This window comes from Amblyomma maculatum, chromosome 10, assembly GCF_055883805.1.
Source record: "Amblyomma maculatum isolate TAMU_Amacu chromosome 10, ASM5588380v1, whole genome shotgun sequence".
Taxonomy (NCBI): domain Eukaryota; kingdom Metazoa; phylum Arthropoda; class Arachnida; order Ixodida; family Ixodidae; genus Amblyomma; species Amblyomma maculatum.
In genome coordinates, this window is record NC_139353.1 from 96,379,033 (window position 1) to 96,398,693 (window position 19,661).

Sequence of the window (19,661 nt, forward strand, 5' to 3'; positions counted from 1 at the left end):
CTTATAAAACGCCGGAAATAAGACGCCAGGCCGAGAAAACTGCGCAATTCTGTAGTCCGTTGTGGACGAAGCAAATTTCAAGACCGCGATGATTTTTTCAGGGTCTGGACGAATGCCGTCATGGCTGACTAGATGTCCCAATCTTTTAATTTTCTTCTGTGCAAAGTGGCACTTCTTGGAGTTGAGCTGAAGGCCCGCTGAAGCGAGACACGTGAGGACCTCATTCAGGCGCGTGAGATGGTCGTTAAAAGTTGACGAAAAGATGACAATGTCATCCAAGTAACATAAACAGGTTCTCCATTTTAGGCCACGAAGCACAGTATCTATCATCCTTTCAAATGTCGCTGGTGCGTTAGAAAGTTCGAAAGGCATAACATTAAATTCGTAAAGGCCATCGGGAGTTGTGAAAGCGGTTTTTTCTTTATCGTCCTCGTGCATAGGTATTTGCCAATAACCTGAGCGGAGGTCCAAAGTCAAGAAATATTCGGCGCCTTGGAGAGAGTCAAGGGCGTCATCAATTCTTGGCATTGGGTATACATCTTTGCGGGTAATTTTGTTGAGTGCGCGGTAATCAACACAAAAGCGTACCGAGCCGTCCTTTTTTTAACTAACACTACTGGGGAGGACCATAGACTTGTCGAGGGACGAATAATATAGCAATGGAGCCTGTCATTTACATTTTCTTCAATTACCTTTCGTTCAGAGAGGGAAACTCGACAAGGCCGTCGGCGAACGATAGAGTTACCTTCAGTAATGATGCGATGGTGCGCAACACTAGTCCGTCCCAGTGGTGGGGAAGTGGCATCAAAAATGGCTTGGTGTTGTCGAAGCAATGTCAGCAGTTCTCGGCGGTGGTTCGGCGTGAGGTTAGGATTAATAGTCTTTGTGAGAACAGAAGGAGAGACGTCTGTCGAGACACGGTGCTGAGGCAGAGGAGTGGTGAGCACCATCAAGGACAAAGGTCGAACATCCACCTTGTAGGGGAGAGAAGTTCCTTTTCGGAGCACGAGGGATTCACGTGAAGTGTTAGTGGCCGCTACTGTCGCTGAGCCGTTGCAGAACCTCACAAGACTAGACGGGAAGGCGATACCGCATTCAAGATGACGATAAGATGGTGCGATGAGTACGTCCCCGTCAGCGATGTGATCAGAAACAACGGTAAGCAGTTTTTCGCACTGAGGAGGCAGAACAGTATCAGCGGCGGCAACGAGGGGATGATGTCTTTCAGAAACTTCAGATGAAAAATCGCTCTCTGTCATATGGATAACACGGTCGCCACAAGAAATTAACGCAGAAGCGGCTGACGAAAAATCCCATCCAAAAATCATCAGATGCGCACATGGAGAGAGCACAGCAAATTGCACATGATGGCTGACGCCGTCAATAACAACTCGTACGGTGCACTTTGCTAAAGGGCGCAAAGGAACGTCATTGGCTCCACGGAGTTCAGGCCCATCATATGGTGTCGTAACTTTTCGCAAACGGTAGCACAAATCAGCATGAATGACAGAAATTGCAGCCCCTGTATCAATCAATGCTTCGACCGGTAATCCTTCAGCGAAAACAGAAATCACATTATACGGGCGATCTGGAGGACTTTTGGTAAGTTCGCAGGCTGCAGTTTGACCTCCGGAAACTGCAACGCTTAGTTTTCCTGATGGCGGACAGGGAGAGTTGTTGCGGGTCGGAGAGGGGAAACTGAGCGGCGGTATGGGGATAGGGACCGACGTCGGGACGCATGGGTTCCACGAGGCTCAGACGAGGATTCTGGAGGTGGGGATGATCTTCGAGGTGGGCTGGAAATAGGAGGTCGTCGCTGATAATATGAGGGTACGTCACTTTCGAATGCGTCATAAACACGCCGCTCGTTCTGAATACGGCGACGGCAGAAGCGGGATATATGTCCTCGTATTCCACAGTAGTAGCACACTGGGCGAGAGGGGCGCCAGGGTGCGTAATAGGGTGGCGTAGGCTGAGCCGTCGTCACGGCGTTGATGTGGTTGTAGGGCGATGCCAGTTGGGGCGGCGGAACAAAAGGAGGGGGTGATGCTGCGACGTGCGCGTAAGTCGATGCTTGGCGGGCTGCAGGAGGGTCGGACGGCGTAGGTCGCGTGATTGTTGCCAGCTCATCTTTAATGATGTTGCGTAGACCGGCGTCGTTAGAAGGTACGGAAGAATGATCGCACCCGTGTTGACAGACAGGCTTGAGGGCTTGGAGCTCCTCCCGGATGATGGCTCGAATCAGTGCCCGTAGATCAAGGTCAGCATAGGTCGGGCCAGTAGCAATGCTGGGCTGCAATCGGGAGGACTGCAGCTGGTCGATGCGTTGGCAGGTCGCAATAATGGCGTCAACAGTAGAAGGATTCTGGGCAGTCAGGGTATTATAAGCCACAGAATTAATTCCTTTTAAGATGTGGTGTACGCGTTCAGGTTCCGGCATGGTGGGACTAACACGCCGGCAGAGTGCAAGTATGGCCTCTATGTAAGACGCGTACGACTCATCGGGACCTTGGAGACGAGAGGCGAGCTTGTTCTTCGCGACCTCAGTGCGAACTGCTGGGTCGGCGAAATATTGGCGGAACTGCTGCTTGAATGTTGTCCAGTTAGTGGTGTGGGGTTCGCGGTTAATAAACCAGGTTCTGGCGACCTCAATGAGGTAGAAAGAAACGTTCAGAAATTTTAGAGCGTCGTCCCACCGGTTGTAGTTACTGCAGCGTTCATAGGTGTCCAGCCAGTCATCGACATCTTCGTCGCGACGACCAGCGAACAGCGGCGGGTCGCGTTGTCGTGCGGGCATAGTCGGAGGGGGGGGGTGCAGTCGAGGTAGAGGGTCCTGCCGATTCGTGGGTGCTCTCGGTAGACATAACGATGGTGGCAGGCGGTAAACAGCGACCGGAACGTAGCTCCAGCGAGAGGCAGGGCACAAAACCGCAAGGGGATCAATTCTCACCTCCACCACTTGTGGAAGAAGGCTAGGTCAAGATGGCGAGGTCGTGGCGGCAAGGACAGCGAAGCCTTGTCCAGCGTTTTAATCCGGTCACCAACCCAGGCACGCGCCAGAGCCGGCGCCGCGGGACGATGATGATGGTATGTACAAATGAAAGAAGATGATGATGGCATGTACAAAAGAAAGAAGGTCCACGGAAGGCTCACAATATATACTTATTCAAGCCTTTGGCGCCTCGTTGAAACATGTCATACCTGCTTTTACCAGGTGCGCTTGCAATCAAACTTTAGCAGAGGAAGTTTTGCTACACCAAAAAAACTGCAGCGCTTTACGAAAAAGGTGGAATATTTCACGCCTTCTACCCTTTAGCGAGAGGCATCTGCTAACATGAAATCTCGTATGTATTCTTGTACTCTCTGTCAAACTATGTCGCTTAATTTTTCGCTCCACGTCGTGCTCAATATTTAACTAATAGGAGGAATCCGGCTGTGAAAAAGTAGCAGTTGGCAGTATGTAAATAAAGGTGTGATATAAATTTCCACCAAATACACCATCATATCATAGCGACCATATTCTTCAATTAAAGGATGCGCGCCGACTTGCAAGCATTCTGAATGTGCTGTTTAAAATATTAGGCGTAAGTCAAATTCCACGAAGCTGGTTTCAGTCCTGTATAACATGTCCGAAACACAACATCTAGTAAATAATCGGAACATAGAAGCTTTCCTGAATGAACAATTGGAACAAGTTAAAGATGCTACCTTCAAATATCCAGGAATACTGATAAAAATTGCGAAGCTTATTACGTTAAACGTAGTTATCCAGGCGTAAGGTCTGTTCAGCACGGATGCGCCTCAGCTTGACGCCTGGGGCGAAGCGCTGCCGCACTCGAATCAGCACGCACCTGAACCATGGCGAGGCTTAGCGAACAACCTCCAGCGAAGCAGTTAGGCGCCCTCCCAGTCACGTGGTATCACAGCGGAGAGCTTTCGTGTCCATAATCTGGATGATCACTCAGTAACCCAGGATAATGCTGTGGGCGAGGAAGAGAAGAAACGGGTAGTGGCGAGGTCAGAAGCGCTCGCGCCAGGCATGCTCCGGCGGTTCATGGCCAAAGGTGCAAGAAAATGACCTTGGAATTTGCGTTAGGAAAAGGGGTCCTATGCTCTAAAAATCACCGGCGATATAACGAAGCCGGATTTGTTTTCGCGCTGCCCACAATCTATTCAAGACGTACAAAAACTTATTTTAGGGACGTCTTTGAGCGTGTCACATATAACAGAAAAAGTCTTCGTCTTTATGAATTATTCATGAAATGTAGATCGCGCGGCCTTTGAGGCAACGGCTGTGATATGTAGACGTTCGTTATTCGACGTGCCTGTGCAACCCTCTGTGTCAGAAGTCTTCTAAGCTCATTAAATGCCAAGGCTTATCTTGACTTTGCCCGTGAATTATGGTTTCTGCAAAAGGTATTCAATCAAGCCAATCCCAGTAAAGTAGCGAAGGCGAGCATATGGAGAGCTGCGTAGGAGCTCCATCATGCGCAAAACGACTATGCGAAACATTTAAGGATGAAGAGTAATGCGTACCTGTGCTTTTCTTTGAAGCTATAATTCCAGCTGATTTATTGGTAGGCTGATTGAAACAAATACATTACATGCTACTTTAGTCGCACGTTAGTAAGATACGTTAACGGAATGATGTGTATCAGTGCAATTACAATACCCAGGACTCCTGTCCTTGCCTTTGAAATTGAGTTCATGAACACCGCTGTCGTAGGTTAATCTTGAGACGAGAGCGCTGAATATAGAGATGATCCTTTATACACACTGAAGGTTAAAAGTAGCGTCAGTCGTGTGCTGAATGGTATTGTGTATGCTCATTTCACACAAAGACATTCACACGTGCCTGTTTTCACTTCTGACATTTTGCAACCCTAAATGCCTGTTTAGTAGTTATTGTTGCCACTGTCGTTGCTCAAAGTCAAACAGTCGTTTTCATGCTTTGCGTTATGTTATTGTCCCAATTCTATCGGAGGCCTCTATAATTCACCACAGGTTAAGGAATTAATAATGACTATAAACGCACGCAGAATAAACAAATGGAAAAGATGTATTATTTCTATGAAAGCGACAGGCGGGCGCGGATATTTTGTCGAAGGCTCCGAAAGGCATAAATTCGAGTTTCACATTCTAGATCCTGGTCACAAGAGAAAGGTTGTCCTAGTCGGGCACGACTGGGGAGGCATGATCAGCCTATGCTTCGCTACCCTGCACGAGACTTTGATCGACAAGATGGTCATCATAAATGGAATGCACCCCAAAGCATTCCTGAAACAACTCTTTAAGAGTCCAACGCAAATGAAAATGTCCTGGTGAGTTCGTCTTTTCTTTTCTGACTAGTGTGGATCAACCTATATATACCTACATATATTCGTACTAACCGGCTTTTCTCCTCCGCATTGTCTTGTGCATGCACTTATTTATGCCACTATAGGGAATGGAAAACAAAACGAGAAATACTTCCGTGGTTCTCGGTGATTTCATTGCAGTAAAAATCAGCGACGCGAGCCCAATAGAATATTGATACTTTGGCTAATATAACGAGAGGTATCATGCAGCACATGGGAGATTACAAAAGGGAAATAAAGCGGTGGCAAGGATCTTGAATTTTAAAAAAGTGTAGCATTTCTGCCCTTAGTCTTTGCTAATAGAGTTGGAGAATGACAAAGTAGAGTAAACAGAATTGCAGCCTAAAAAAGTGTTCATAAATGCACCACTCCTGCTGCGGCTATTACCAGCATTAACCGATGCTGTCTAATGCGCAAGATGATTCGCTTCTGTGAGAGATTTATCCTAGTCCTGCATTGCTTGCAGATATAAAAAATATGTTTCTAAGAACGCACCAACGCTGTATTATATGATATACTGAATTTAAGCATGTTCATTGCGACGCGTATAACCTAAAAACCGCGAAACATTTAAAGCCTTAACGTTTCGCTATTTTTCCGCGTTAGAGTCAATCGTTTGTTACCACTCTTCTGCTAAGTGTATTTGTCAATATGTTTCCAGACCATCCTTTCGGTGCAGTCCCATCCTAGAAATTATCAATTCACTTGTTGCTGATATCTTTACCACGCAACAAAATGAGGCTTTTAAAATAGTGAAAATGGCACGTCGGAACATGACTATGCACTGACGTGGATGTAGAGTGATGTCCTCTATTAAATGGTACATTCGGCCATCTGGCCACAACACTCTGCTGAGCGCCCCCTTCAATAACGGTAGAGAATTGTAAACACCAGGCACATGCGTAGTGAGTGTGAAAGGTGGAGTCAGCTTTGCGACATCTGCTGCGGCGCTTATCCAGGCTTGCCTTGTAGAGGTGGAATATCTAAATGAGAAGGATTAACTGAAATTATAAACTTCATTTTATTCGCTGGTATATAGAAGGCGAGTATTATTCAACATAGAGTGCTGTCATTGTTGATTTTTTTAATGCAATTTTATCCTTGCCACAAATGCGATGGTGGAGACATCTACTTCTCGTTCACTTTCTGCGCTGAACCTACGACATTCTCCTGGTGCTGCAGTGGAACCATCATAATGGGAAAGACCAAGCAATCATTTAAGACATTGTCGTGGCGTTGTGGTTTATTGCACTGCGGTAGCACTCGGCCAGCACTTCTAATAATGTGATAGCATTTATTGCCTCATGCTTCGTCTGACCTGAAAACATTCTTTGCACCTATCAGTCCCTCAGAAATCGATAACAATGTAATCAGACACTCATCATCGATTATGGTAAACATTTATTTATACATAGTCGAAGTCATGGTTATTCATAACAAAAGTTATTTATTGTTATATTTATTATTGGTCATGATTAGTCAAAATTTGTATATGGCTATTGCTAGGATTGAATAACCCTTACTGTGATATAAGTAAAATGACTATGACTGAGTAGCAATGACAAGGATTGTGAGAAAACCGTGCCATGAGTATGACAACCATTAACACGATTTATTAACTCTTTCTGCAATATAACTAAAATGAGTATGACTGAGTAACTATGACAATAAATGTGAGAAAACCATGGCATCAGTATGACAACCATGGCTGTCAGCAACTATGATTATACATTTGCTAGCTCTCTCTACTACTATAACTATTGGCGACTAATTATTACTATGATTTTGAATAATCATGGCGTGAATAGAATACGATTATGAGTAACTGTAAATATGTGTTATAATGGACATGGCTACGGCAATGGTTAATCAGTCTTCGGTAATCGCAACTATGTTTAGTCATAGTCATATTGATAATTATAGTCTTGATCAGTTATAGTTATAGTAATTCATGGTGATATTCATAATAATTAGTTATTGATAGTGCCACGAGCCTAGCTTATCGCGGCCTCGGCGATGGGCACAACGACCACGAAGCGATTATTGTCGCGTGAGGAGCACTCAAGTTAGATCATGTTTGAAAATAAAAAAACTACGTTTCTCTTCGTGTCGGCCTGTCCATTCCTGCACCTCTGCATGATCCTTAATTAAAAAGACTAGCACATGTAACAAGGACACAGACACAGAAGAGGACAGGACGAATCCTTCTTGTATGTCTGTGTCCTAGTTACATGCGCTAGTCTTTTTAATTACTGATGACTTATCAACTAGCCAAGCTTTCTGCTGAGATTGTATTACCCTACGCCTACTCTCACGTCTGTAGTCTCTTGGGTCGTGAGACTAGTTGAGATGCCATCAATACTTCCTTCTGAGTCGGACAACGCCACCCCCTGCCTCTAGGGTCCACCCAGTACATCGTGCAAGACTTACGTTTCGAGACTTCTCAACCTAGGCGTTTCCTTTTGTGGTAATGCCGCTGAAGACCAGCATAAGAAGCGTTCTTGTTTATTCTTCGAACATGATCCAGCCGGAGCGCTGCTCACGCGCCAATAACCGCACCGTCTTCGTTGTGACTCAGCGCGGATGCCGCACGATGCTATGCACATGGCATTATTCCTGGTGAGAATAATAAGCACTGTCTTGGTGCGAAACAAAGTTGCGTGGAAGAAGAATAAAGAAACAGAAAAATAGCTACACATTCACTAAAAAAAGAAGCACTACACTGTCAGGGCCACATGGGAAACGAAGAAATACGAGGCGAATAGAGCGTCGGTTATGAAGTCAAGCAAAAATTAGGGCTTCAACCTCACTATGTGCACGATTTCGGGCCGCTGACGCCGATGACCCACTGACACAGTTCCGTGAGGAACTACTTCGTAGTTGACATTGGCGACGCTGTGGAGAAGTTTGTACTACCACAAATAGCAGTGTAGGAGCCTTCCTAGAGGCTCTTGCGGCGCACAGGGGCCGACTAGCCCCTGATTGCCCGATCGTAGTTCACAGTCCTGTGGCTACGTTTGCAACATCGGGCATCGGCAACTTATTGATATTTCATGTGCAAACGGGCTAGCTGACATGCTTGCCCTGCTTGTTTCACAAATTGGCCAGTGTCTGGTGAGATCTCATTATCGTCGCTTGGTAGTATGGCGCTTAGCATCACAAGTACCTCCATCCGGTACACAACACGGAACGGGCCAGACAGGTTGCTTCCATTCTCGCGATATTATAAGCGAATGTTATGTAAAGCAGATTTCATCCCAAGTAGTATTCTCAACGTCCACCTACATCGAAGTCATGTCCACCAAAGCCTTGTTTAGCCGTTCTTTTAGGTCATTTCTTTGCGGGAGGTATGCTCTGGATCATTGATGTTCAGTACTGTTCAGCATGAAGAGATTCCTAGGAGCTGAACCGTCAATATCTTTCCCTGTGAGTGGATGATGGTAGACGGCGCGCCGTCGGGCACAAAGGGTTGAGCCACTTGGCTGGTAGTTCTTTGCTCAGCAAAGCGAGTCAACTAGTTCGTGGCAATTAGGATTTATTTGTGCAATTTGTGACCCGTCGACGACAGAGGAAGGGCACCAGGACGTTCATGCATACTTTGCCGAATGGCATTTGTGGGAGTTGGATAGACTGAAGCATGCGTGCGGGAATGTTTTCATCATCATCATCATCATCATCATCATCATCATCATCATCATCAGCCTGATTATACCCACTGCAGGGCGAAGGCCTCTCCTATATTTCTCCACTTAACCCGGTTCTGAGCTAGCTGCATCCACTTGACCCCTGCGAACTTCTTAATCTCATCCGCCCACCTAACTTTCTGCCACCCCCTGCTACGCTTTCCTTCCCTTGGAATCCAGTTTGTCACCCTCAGCGACCATCGGTTATCCTCTCTTCGCACTACATGTCCTGCCCATGTCCATTTCTTCTTCTTAATTTCCACTAGAATGTCGGTAACTTGAGTTATTTCTCTGACCCACTCTGCACGCTTTCTATCTCTTAATGTTACCCCTACCATTTTTAGTTCCATAGCCCTCTGGGTTGTCCTGAACTTAAGTAGAACTCTCTTGGTCAGCCTCCACGTTTCAGCCCCATAGGTGAGTACAGGCAAGGTGCAACTGTTGTATACTTTCCTCTTGAGCGATACCGGTAAGCTGCTAGTCATAATCTGCGAGTGATTGCCAAATGCGCTCCATCCCAATCTTATTCTTCTTGTTATTTTCTTTTCATGGTCCGGATCAGCGGTTACCACCTGTCCTAAGTAGACATACTAGCCTACTACTTCCAGTATTTCGCTACCTAATGTAAACTGCTGTTCCTTCCCGAGGCTGTTGAACATTACCTTAGTCTTCTGCATATTGATTTTCAAGCCCACCTGTCTACTTTTTCTGTCTAGGTCATCAATCATTATTTGCAGTTCATCCCCCGAGTTGCTTAGCAAGGCAATGTCATCAGCAAATCTCCGATCACTGAGGTATTCTCCATCTACACTTATCCTTAACTGCTCCCATTCCAAATCTCTAAATACTTCCTCTAGACAAGCTGTGAATAGTACTGGGGAGATTGTGTCTCCTTGCCTAACACCTTTCTTTATGGGAATTTTGTTACTTTCTTTATGCAGAACTATGGTTGCTGTGCAGCCACTATATATATCTTCCAGCACTTTCACGTACGGCTCGTCTACCCTCAGATTTCGCAATGCCTGCATCACCGCCGATGTTTCAACTGAGTCAAATGCTTTTTCGTAATCAATGAATGCTATGTATAAGGGCTGGTTATATTCCGAGCATTTTTCTATCACCTGATTGATGGAATGGATATGATCGATAGTAGAGTACCGTTTCCGAAACCCTGCTTGATCCTTTGTTTGATTGCAGTCTAAGGTTGTCCTGACTCTATTAGCGATTACCTTAGTAAATACCTTATACGTAACAGACAGTAAGCTGAATGGTCTGTAATTTTTAAGGTCCTTAGAGTCCCCTTTCTTGTGAATGAGGATAATTTTTGCATTCTTCCATGGTTCCGGTACCGTCGATGACACCTGGCACTGCGTATACAGGGTGGCCAGTTTTTCTAGCACAATATCCCCCCCGTCCTTCAGCAAATCTGTAGTTATCTGATCCTCTCCAGCTGATTTCCCCCTTTTCATATTTTCTAGGTCTTTCTTTACCTCGTCCTTTGTCACTGGTGGAACGTCTGACTGTTTTTCCCTACCGCCAATCTCATTACGGTCCTGACTACTTTGGCTACTGTAGAGATCTGTATAGAACTCCTCGGCTACTTTGACTATCTTGTCCATTTTAGTGATGACGTTACCCGCCTTGTCCCTTATCGCATACATCTGGTTTTTCCCTATGCACAATTTCTTCTTTACCGCTTTAAGGCTTCCCCGTTCTTTACAGCATGCTCAATTTTCTCCATGTTATACTTCCTTATATCGGCCACCTTGCGCTTATTGATTAGCTTTGATATCTCGGCCAATTCGATCTGGTCTGTTGGATTGCAGGCTTTCATACTCTGGCGTTTCTTAATCAAATCTTTCGTCTCATTAGACAGCTTACCGGTATCCTCTCTAACTATCCTACCGCCTACTTCTACCGCGCACTCAGTAATGATATCTCTGAAAGTATTGTTCCTTGCCGCTAGGGTAATGTCGCCATCCTCAGTTAGAACTGAATGCCTATTTTGTAGCGAGATCCTGAACTCTTCTGCACTCCTCCTCACCGCTAATTGGTTAATGGGTTTCTTTCTTACTAATATGTTGCGTTCCTTCTTCAGATTTAGGCTAATTCGGGACCTCACCATCCTGTGGTCAATGCATCGCACCTTCCCGATTACCTCTACATCCTGCACAATGGCGGGGGTTGAACACATTATGAAGTCGATTTCATTTTTAGTTTCTTCGTTAGGACTTTTCCATGTCCATTTCCGGTTCTTCCGTTTGCTGATGAAGGTATTCATGATTCGGAAGTTATTGCGCTCTGCAAGCTCAACTAGTAACTCCCCCCTGCTATTCCTAGAACCAATGCCATAGTCACCTACTGCCTTGTCTCCTGCCTGTTTTTTCTCTACATTGGCAATGGAGTCGCCCATTAGTACAGTATACTGCGTCTTTACTTTTCGCATTGCCGATTCTACGTCTTCATAGAAGCTTTCAACTGCCTGGTCATCGTAACTACATGTAGGTGCATAGGCCTGTATAACCTTCAGTTTATACCGCTTATTAGGCCTAATTACGATGCCTGCAACCCTCGCATTAATACTATAGAATTTATCTATATTACCCGCTATATACTTATTGACAAGGAAACCAACTCCTAGTTGTCGCCTCTGTGGTAAACCTCGATAACACAGTACATGCCCATCCTTCCATCCTTCAGTACAGTATATGCCTCATTCGGCCTCCTAACCTCACTAAGCCCTATGACATCCCATTTCATCCCCTCTAGTTCCTCTAACAGCACTGCTAAACTAGCTTCACTAGCTAGGGTTCTAGCATTAAACGTTGCCATGGTCAGTTTCCAATGGCGGCCTGTCCAGCGGAGCCAGGCTTTCTTAGCACCCCCTGCTGCGTCACAAGTCTGACCGCCGCCGTGGTCAGTCGTTCCGCAGCCGCTGGTGACTGAGGGCCGGGGTTTTATGGAGCTTATCATAGGAGGTTGTGGCCAATTACTGCACCAGGGTGGCCAAATCCTGTTCTGGTGAGAGAGTGCGTTGCCGGAGGTGTTCACCGGCATCAGGTTGCACCCCAAACCTGTTTATGCAAATCCATCGACACGCGGATTTTTTTTTTCATCCGGTGGAGAATTGCGGGGCACTGGGATTTGAACCCAGGTCCTCTTGCATGCGAGGCGGATGTTCTACCGCTACGCCACCGCTGCACCTGTTTGTTTTAGTGCATGTTTGTTTAACGGCTTGAATGCCGGCAGGTTCTTATGAATGCTTTACCTTGGACGCAAACTGTGGCCAGTAATAAATTTTTCCGGACTCTGATTAAGGAACGTGTGAAACAAACATGTTTGGACACCGGTTTATCGTCGCATGGAGGTCTCCGCACAGGGCGGCAATCACGACCAAGAGGTTATTGACGCGCTCAGAGTGCTCGGGCTAGACCGTGTTCGAAGATTAAAAGCACACTTGGGTCAGCCTGCATGACCCTAAGCCTACTGACACATCTGCACCCTTAGCTCGTACCAATATAATTAGTCCATGATCATTACTAGCCATGACTATGATTATAAAATATTTAGGACTATTGATATTGATGTCTATGACTATTATTAACCATGAATATCATTATGAATATGACCATGGCCTTGACAAATGTTAGTTGTAGTCTTCATTAGTGATAGTCATAATATATTCATGGTTATAATCATTGTTTGCGGTTATGTGTTATATTTATACGCTTAATTAAGTCTATGATCATGACCATGACTAACCGTTAATAGGAATATGACTAGCGACACTTATGACTAACCAATTATGACTACAATTATTGATGACTATGACAAACCATGAATATGACCATCTATGTCTATGATTCTGACTAACCACGTCATGACTATGCCTGCTGTTCACTGTGATTAACGTCACTCAGACCAATTATACTATGCTATGACTAATTTTGACCGACTGAAATTTTGATAAGTACCCTTGACTATGAATAAATAGCCATGACTGTGATTATGAAAATGACTACGCTTAAACATAAGTGTCACTATCGATGACTGACTATGACAAACTATGAAAACGGTTGCCCATAGGCATGGTTAGTCATACTTACGGCTAGTCACAGTCATACGCTTAGTCATGGTTAGTCTTGGTTTGGTTTTGGGGTTTAACGTCCCGAAGCGACTCAGGCTGAGAGACGCCGTAGTGCAGGACTCCGGAAATTTTAACAACCTGGGGTTCTTTAACGAGCATGCCATCGCATAGCATACGGGTGCCTAGCTTTCCGCTTCCACAGAAAAGCGGCCGCCGAGGCCCGGATTCGATCCCGTGTCTTTGGGCACAGTAGTCGAGCCCCCTAACCACTGCTAAAAGACAACAAATACAGTTTTGAAGGTTTCGCGGCGATATGATAAGTAACCTTAACTGACTAACCTTAACTGACTAACCATGATTGACTAAAGATATTCATATTTTCTCGCCGCTATTGATTGTTATTTATGGGTAGCTATGTTTTATTGGTAATCAGGATACTGGTTACTCATAATTATAGTTTGTTATGGTTATAGCTATGGTTATTCATATTCATATTTATGCAGTATAAAGATAAGCCATTATCAAAGTTAGTAACTGTCAGTCTTGGCATTGTCATAGTGGTTCATATTCATCTTAAGGCATTATAACAGTGTTGTTTGTCATAGTCATGGAGAGTCATGATCATAGACTAATTATGACTATGATTATGACTATTAATATAAATCTTATTATTACGATAAATTATCCGTAATTGACTTTATTATTATTAATTTCTGTGTTACTGAGAGGCACAAAGAATATTTTCTGCTCACACATTCCGGTGACGCGTTTCGGTGACACAAAGCAGGAGGCAGTAAAAGCTATCACATTAAAATAAGTACTGATCGAGCTGACGGCGACGCAACAAAGCACAAAGCAGGGAGAACACCCTGACAGGTCGCCTAGTCTTCTACATTATAATCGCCCCACTGCAGTAATAGGAGAATGTCATAGCTTTAAGCAGAAAGAGGACAGAAATAGATGCCTCCCCTATCTCCTCTATAATGCAGAAGAGTAAAAAAATGAATGATAATGAATGCAATATATTATGAAAAATACTCGCCTTCTAAATATCAGCGAGTAGAATGCAGTTTATAATTATAGTTTCGATTTAGCATTCTAGATATTCCCCCTCCACAAAGAAAGGCGTGAGAGAAGGCTGTAGCAGACGACGCAAAGGTGACTTCACTTCTCGCGCTCACAGCGCATGTGCGTGGTGATTCGCATTCTTGCCGGTTATCGAAGGGGCAGCACCAGTAAACGAAGTGACTGGCGTTGGACTGAATGAACAATTAATTGGGCTGACTTGCGCCCGCAAAAGAACTGAGCAACTCGGCGTCAGCGTAGCAGCAAATGGGTTCGTCGAACAAATAGTGCCAGTTTCATTAGTCAGCGCTGAATTTAAATGTGGCGAAGAAAGATCTAGATAAACGGCAAACGTTCAATATTATACCCAGGAAAATTGTTGAAACACAAGCGTGTGGCTTGAATCTTTTGAAATACATCTCAAAGCATCATCAATAACGAGGTAAATGATAAAGCCGCGTCTCGTGACAATGAGCAAGCGCAAAGTACATTATCGATCCAATAACAGTGATAAGGTGGAATGCTGGGGGCTGTTGAAAACAACAACAAATAGAGATTTGAATGGTTCGCGGCAATATGTTTTCTGCACAATACCTTAATCCTAGAAGCCATTCAAAACCAATTTTAAGGAGAACTTTATGGCTTTGAAAAGACCATGTTACCGCCTTATTGCTTGAGGTTTGCTACAGGCTCTTGTCCCGTACGCAGGTACATGCTCCCATTCCGGCGTCCGGTTGTTCCAGAACAATATCTCATCATGAAAGACTTGCAGTTCTTCGACAAAGTGCATAAAGGGTTCACGGAAAGAGAAGAATATGCCCACAAGTATGTGTACTCGCAGCCAGGTATGTGTCGTAGTATAACAATGATTAGTACAAAAAGATTGTGCTAGACTCAAAATTATAGTTTTCTCACAACAGGAGCCAACACGCCATTGAAGATAGGTATTTGATTTTCAATGAGGTTGTATCAGAAATCATATTAGCTTGTGGCATGCAGAGTCAGATGCCATACAAATCGCGGATGAGCTGTCAGTTTATGATGTCTCCAAACTATACATGATTAGTTGCTTCATGGGGCAGAACTCTGCATGAGAGGGCCTGCCGACTGATTTGGTGGTAAAAAAAGTCGCGTGCTGGCCTCATTGGGAGAACATGTTCTTGCAGGTCCTGAGCGCGCAATCACGTGACACTTTGTGACACCGAGTATACGTCAGATTCACGAGTATTATGTTTTTTCTTTCCTTTTCCCTCGAGTGAAGCACGCTGCTTATTCAAAAAGCTCAATGGGCGGGAATGGATGCATGTGAGCGGCGATTCTGTGCGTCCGTATATTTTACTGTCATTCTTTTTCGCACAGCGGTTTGGCAGGGTGACTGGAACGCGAAGCGGCGCTGAGAGTCGTCAGGAGTCTGCTTATGTGCAGCGCTCAGAAATTGTGCATTTGCTTTCCTCATTTCTTTAGAAATGTACATATGTACTAACCATATGCAGTGCGGCAGGTATATTGATCTCCTGCTGTAAGGGGCCCACCCACACACACTTATACTTTTGTAGTGGTGGAAAATAAATAACTATTTACATTAACGTTTATGAGGTGTAGCGTCCCAAAGCGACTCAGGCTATGGGAGACGCTGGTGTTGGGGGCTCTGAAAATTTCAACCACCTGGGGCTCTTTAACCTGCACTGATATCGCACAGCACACGGGTGCCTAACGTGTCTCACCTAGGGAAAAGCGGCAGCCCAGGCCAGGATATTATCCGGCATACTTGAGCACAGTAGTCGAGTGCCCTAACCACTGCACCGCACCAGCGGGGCATAAATAATCATTATTTGACAGCATCTGCTAAAGAGCTTGTTTACGTTCATGCTTGGAATTATACAAATGGAATTAAATTAATGAGCCGATGGATGGACGAGTTTCGGTCAGAATACAGTTTCACATTTAATGCCGTCACATTAGGTACAAAAAACAAAAGCGGCCGATTGAGCCTATAGTGCTTTACGGGCTGTGCACAGGAGGGGAATTTTCACATCAGCCTCAGCTGCCGCTCAGCTCATCGCATCCCAAACCTGACTGCTAAGGGTGAAAAGAAGGAAGTGTGCTTGATGTTCTGTGCTTTGCTCGCGGAGAACTAGACCCCACCCCACGATTCAGCTAGCATCTAGGATAGCCCGAAGCGGTCACTCGGTTGTACGCGCTCCGATTGCAATGCGCCGTATGTGTCGTTTCCTGGCTCCTGAGGCATTAGGCCTAAAGACAACAGTACAGGGCCACCAGGCTAGCCCACCAGCCCTTCCTTTCATCCTTGCGCGCATCGGACTTCGGAGAGTCGTTGTGGGCTTGTGGCACACATCCCCGACTCACTTCCTCCAAATAGAATTTAAAAACGCAGCACTTGTAGGGCAAGCAGAAACGATGTAGACCCTACCTCATTCTTCTACGACGTGATTGCGCACCCTAGAATTGCAAAAATATCTTCCCGGCAATGTTTGGCAGCCGTAATCTCGTCGTGTTGAACCCAGATTGCGTGAAGAGCAATGCGAGGGAGGAATCGCAACACGCGGTGTACAGTACTGAAAAGAACAACGTGCGTAGTACGCCACATATAATCAATAAAAGGAAGATGAAGACACATAGTAGAATAAAAAACTGAATCATATTCGTTTTTTGTTATAGGACATGCAAAGTTCAATCAATGCGTTCTGCCTTGCATTGCTTTCCTACTTTTCAACTTGATGTCATACGATCACGCTCTGTTTGGGGGAACTAAAGTACTTATGTCACTCTCTTCTACTTCATGCCACCTGTTGCATTTTCTGCGAGCCGAAAAAGAAATGCGATCCTGCGATTCAATAACAAAGCAGGGGATAGGTGTCAAGCACCTGACAGAGCTTCTTGCTGAACGGTAACGCCGGTAGAAAACATAGATATTTTAAGGTGTACAAGAAGCCTGCTTGGCTGCTATGTACGCGGGAGAGACAGCGCCGAGTTTAGCATACCTCGGGTTGTTCAGGACACGTATAACGCGACGATGCGTTGAAACAAATCATGTCTTTCTAGACTTTTTTTGTAATTTTTGGCACTTGTGTATCCCACAAGCGGCCTGCCCCGAAGCGAAGCAAGGCTACGTTCAATTATTGACGACGTTTTAAGACCGTCACTTAATGGCGTTTGATAGGTAGTGGAAGTTGACTCTGTTGCTGAGGTTGTGGGTGTCCAGCCAAATATTTCTGATATTTTAGGAAGCAGTGGCTTAAGCCAATTTACATGCCTATGTGCCACTTTATCTTTCAAGTAATTAATGACTAAGTGCTTCTGTTGCATCACTATTATTCCGCGATATCACTAAATATTAGCGACTCTTTTAGGAAAGTGAAATGTCTAAAGTATAGCACATTCATTGGAAACTATACGAAACTCTTATGTCACTTCGTATTCACTTCCAGCTGAATTTCTTTTTTTTTTAAAAAGCTTCTAGCGGTTTACCACTGAGGAATCAGCATATGATTAAGAAAATTTGATGAAAGCACATGAGCAATAATTGATTTCGTAAATATTTTATGAAAGCAAAAAAAAGACAAATCACATTTTTTATTGTATATTTTTATTTTCCTCAAACGTAAATTATAATAGGGAATCTTGATATTTGCGAGTTTATCCTCTAGACTTAACCGCTTAAAATATGATAAACTATTCCTGGTTAATTTCTTGGAGGATTAAATATAATAATAATAATTCTAAGAGGCCTTAACATGGCATATCTGCACTCGAAAGAAAACATATTGCCGTTTAACTCTAATATGCCAGTAAACAGCACACTTAATTACAATAAAGAACGAAGTAATAACTTGGGTAAGGAAGACAAAATCTGCCAAGGCTTTCGTCATGTGCCTTCCGCGCGGGATGGGAGAAGATAAATTTTAAGAAACCGATGCTTTCTAATTGCAGGAGCACTCACAGGGACAATAAACTACTACCGCGCCTTCAACAACGACAGCGATCAGTTTAACAAGCTTCCCTTCCGCAAGATCAATGTACACACTCTCATACTATGGGGGCAGCGTGACGCATTCATCACCAGGCGAGTTGCTCGGTACAACCAGGAGTGGCTAACGCAATCACAGCTGATCTACTACGAGGGGGCCGGACACTTTCCGCTGAGAGAATGCCCCACTCACGTGACAGGGCGCATCAAAGAATTCGTGAAGACCGGCACCGTCGTCGTTAACAGACAACGAAGCTGGTGGACTTGGTGGGACCGCCGCCGTAATGATCCTTGCAGAGAATCCAAAGAACCTTCTCGTAAAGAGCCACCATTCAGGGGTCCTCCTTTGGTTCCGGATAACGCGGACCTGCCCAAAGACATGAGGGAATAAAAAGAGTTCGCTAACATAGTGGAACAAATGTGTGATTTCCTGACCTACCTGGCTGGTGCAGGCGAAAAATGAAAGTTTTTTTGCGTTGAATATTGAGCGTGTGCATACGTTGTGCCTTGTTAATACGACCCCAGGTAATAAGGATGACTTGAATTATGGACAGTGTTGCTGGTGACCAAACGTGTTCCATGCATTTACGTCTCGTTAATATGAAAACTTGCTTCCCGGACAATGGACATGGAGAACATGCAAAAATAACATTCGGGTCCACGTACTTTTGTCGTGTTAATATGGACAGTCATGAAAACCAAATCGTTACACTGCTTCAAAGATAATTTCTCTTCTATATTTTGTTGACATATGCCACATGAACGGAGTGCCAATGACTGATTGATTGCCCTTTTCGCTTGTGGTTTCACATTTCACAATGCGGAGTTGCGCAGTCGATGCACGTTACGATTTTTTTTATTGCATGAATTCACTTAACAACTCTCTGACAGCAGCTTGCGCCTTGTGAACTCGACTAAATGTATGCTGCAGGGGTTCGTGGGAGATGAAAAGTAGAAGTCAAGTAATGTATTATTTAAACGCCATCGAGAACAATATGCAATTGCATCACAACACTTTCCATTGCCTCACATTTGGAGCATAACGGGCACTCGGATAATGTTCTTGTAGCTCTTAATGCCAACTTTGCAGGCCTGTGTTATGCTCTAAAGAAGAACTTGTCTTTAGCGTTGTGGTTGTTCTTTTTGCAGATAAAAAAAATCTGATTCGTTATTACGAACAACTTGCTTTATACACATTTTTGTGCGGAAACCAAGGTGTCCGCATTAAGGAGGCACGACATCAGTTTTGAAATTACTGCCAATTTTAAACATTCATGAGATGTGAAAGTTATATGTCTCTCCGCCGAGCCCTTTTCATGTGTCGGCTTGTTAGGAGCTCGAAAGCGTTAATCAACGAACAACCGTGGCTATAGCAGTGCTGTTAAAGATGTGTGCAGTTGCAAACAGGCATGTGAATACAGTAAGCGCTTTCGTTCGGATGCTGTTTCGCGGGAATCATGCAGAACAGAGCTAATGATTCT

General features: G+C 44.6%; 1 protein-coding gene across 2 annotated transcripts in view; it reads left to right on the top strand.

Moving 5' to 3' along the window:
* LOC146177058 (uncharacterized) overlaps nt 1-18,589 on the top strand; it is a 29,750-nt gene extending 11,161 nt beyond the window's left edge. For both annotated transcript variants that reach the window (XM_084583081.1, XM_084583082.1), the window contains exons 5-7: nt 5,144-5,321; nt 14,901-15,037; nt 18,144-18,589. In XM_084583081.1, the coding sequence (XP_084439207.1) occupies nt 5,144-5,321; nt 14,901-15,037; nt 18,144-18,571 (743 nt within the window). In that variant the 3' untranslated portion in view covers nt 18,572-18,589. The remainder of the gene's footprint in view (nt 1-5,143; nt 5,322-14,900; nt 15,038-18,143) is intronic.
* The last annotated feature ends 1,072 nt before the right edge of the window (nt 18,590-19,661 follow it).